This window comes from Pinus tabuliformis, chromosome 5_2, assembly GCF_031772625.1.
Source record: "Pinus tabuliformis cultivar Carrire ecotype Pingquan chromosome 5_2, CPIR1, whole genome shotgun sequence".
Lineage (NCBI taxonomy): Eukaryota > Viridiplantae > Streptophyta > Pinopsida > Pinales > Pinaceae > Pinus > Pinus tabuliformis.
In genome coordinates, this window is record NC_142306.1 from 610,444,129 (window position 1) to 610,446,428 (window position 2,300).

The following is a 2,300-nucleotide window of genomic DNA, read 5'->3' on the forward strand; positions in this document are numbered from 1 at the left end:
GCGGGTTATTCAGTCAAGAAGCTCATGGACAGGAGTCATGATTTCTTTTTACCCCAAGAGCCTAATGTAGGAGCATCCAGCTAAGGGCACCATGACCGGGTGTTGGTCTCCACCAAGGTGGAAAGTTTTATCAGTGTTTGGTTTCTTTATGTTTAATTAGTCAAAGCAGAATGTAGGAATTTGTTTCTTTTTAATTTCAGTATTAGTTAGGGAACAGTCTAGTTAGTTAGGGTCACTGTCACAATTGTCTGTCTTTAGTGAATAATTGTTTTATAACTGTTTCTTTCATTTTAGAAAAAAAGACAATCATGTCAAATGTAAAATCTTGCAGTGCAAGCAGAACCAAATGCATAAATAGTTATGTAACTAATAGAATAAAAACTGAAAAGTAACTATGCACAGTTCAGATAACTGTGGACGAAAAGTACAAATGAAAATTGTAAATCATTCTGAGGGGTTCAGCATACGCATACAATAATAGAAGACAGAGAAGAATTTTCTTTCATTTTGAATCCATTTGTAACATCATTGACATGTTTATCTACGTTTTCCTAGTCATCGAATAACCTATAATAAGCAGATACAGTGCATGCATATTTCTTTCATTTATTTTCTCTTCTAAATAACAGAAGCCAAGCAAAGGAAATTGCACGAGAACTCCCAGCACGAAGGCTGGCAAACAACAAACGGAGTCCATAACCAAAATAACCAGGCACAGTTCGAATAAATTCAGTGCAGAACGAGAAAACAAACGCCGAGTAACCACATTCAGGACAGAGGTAACAAATGCAAACGAATTCCACTGTAATTCCTTTCATTACAAAAATGAAATGTTTGTATACATATGACAGAGTCCAGGTATAACCCAACGAACAACTAATGAGCCAAACGAACCAGTAAAACCCTAGATGAGGGTTTCAAACATACTTTCAAACAATCTCTTATAAACATTGTATAATTACAAACCTTACAGAATCAAACAAGGGTTTGTGCCAAATAACCCAGGTCGCATAGTGATGACAGAGGCGCATAAGCAAACAAGTACTGAGACTCAAATCAACCTAAACGACAGAGACTGGCCATTAAAACAAGTTGAAACAGTGGCAGAGCCTACCGGGAGAGGGCCGTGGCGTTCATACCAAGCACGCCCAATAGCAAACCCCCGACCTGCGAAATTGAAACAGGGCAAGGTTGTTAGCCCAACTATCAACAGAGAAAGGGAAAAGCAACGAAGAACTGTACACACACAGAGAGTTTTTTTCCTTTACCTGGAGGATTAGCAGCGCGGACAGAACGCAAGCCATTGAGCCACAAACCTCGGTGACCACCTGAGACCGAGGAACGATTTTCATTAGAACCAGAAAAATAGAAGGAGTAAAATAAATCATGGACGAATAAATTACCTTGAGAGAAATTGCGAGCAAGAGGAGGCCACCGTAAGTGTGATCTGTAGCATGCACAACACCATTAATCAACTCTAACCAGCAGAATGACCACAAAAAAAAACAATAACATTGGAGCAAATATAAGTCAAGCAACCACACAAGAACATACTGTAGCATTCACTCACGCAAGCAAACAGAACCACCATTCTGTGCCAAGGAGCCGAGCAAACCAGTCATCAAAACAAGCGACAAAGCCACACCAACAAGTAGCGGAGCCCATAGCCGGCGCAGGCAGCTCGTTTCCAACCATCCACAGCCAAAAAAATTCTCTTACAGACTAAACCCTCACTGTATTCACCATGCAGAGTGAAAAACCAAAGTGACCGAATGCTGAAATGCCAAGGGTTTTGCCAAGTTCAATGAGCGGGAAACAAGAATCGAGGTAAGTACAGCTCAGCCACCACATTAAGAGCTACCATAAATGCTCCAGCTAACGTTGAGAAATATCAGTTGATTAACATTTGATTAGTGTTTAATCATAAGTCGAATAATTCCACATTATTGTTAATAACACATTGTTAATCATAACGCCTGATTGATATCAATAAGAGTCATAAACCAAAGTACGGGCTGGTCCCATAATTTCCGTGGGTCAAACTCCTCTTAATAACCTCTCCTTTATAGAATTTTTGGAATGTATATTAAGATCCGTTCAGTTGTTCCATGGAGAAATTCGTCGCATGTGAAATTAGTTGATGGGTGATATCGAATTGCGTGTATATTAAGATCAATTCATTTTTTCCACGGAGAAATAATTGAGGTTTGATGTTTCCATGGGTCAGAATTCATTTGTTCCACGGAGAAATTGATGCGTGATATAGAATTCTTGGAGCGTATATTAAAATAAATTCTTGT

General features: G+C 39.1%; 1 protein-coding gene across 3 annotated transcripts; it reads right to left on the reverse strand.

Moving 5' to 3' along the window:
* Positions 1-809: 809 nt before the first annotated feature.
* Positions 810-1,833, reverse strand: LOC149160492 (uncharacterized). 3 transcript variants are annotated; one of them, XM_089434692.1, is made up of 4 exons: positions 1,571-1,833; positions 1,404-1,447; positions 1,269-1,328; positions 810-1,167 (listed from the first exon to the last, which is right to left on the reverse strand). In XM_089434692.1, the coding sequence occupies exons 1-4, from the start codon at positions 1,693-1,695 to the stop codon at positions 1,052-1,054; spliced, it is 345 nt and encodes a 114-aa protein (XP_089290818.1). In that variant the 5' UTR covers positions 1,696-1,833; the 3' UTR covers positions 810-1,051. The 3 variants fall into 3 exon arrangements, with proteins under 3 accessions (XP_089290818.1, XP_089290819.1, XP_089290817.1); XM_089434693.1 differs by having other exon boundaries at positions 1,555-1,833; XM_089434691.1 differs by having other exon boundaries at positions 1,269-1,447.
* Positions 1,834-2,300: the final 467 nt, after the last annotated feature.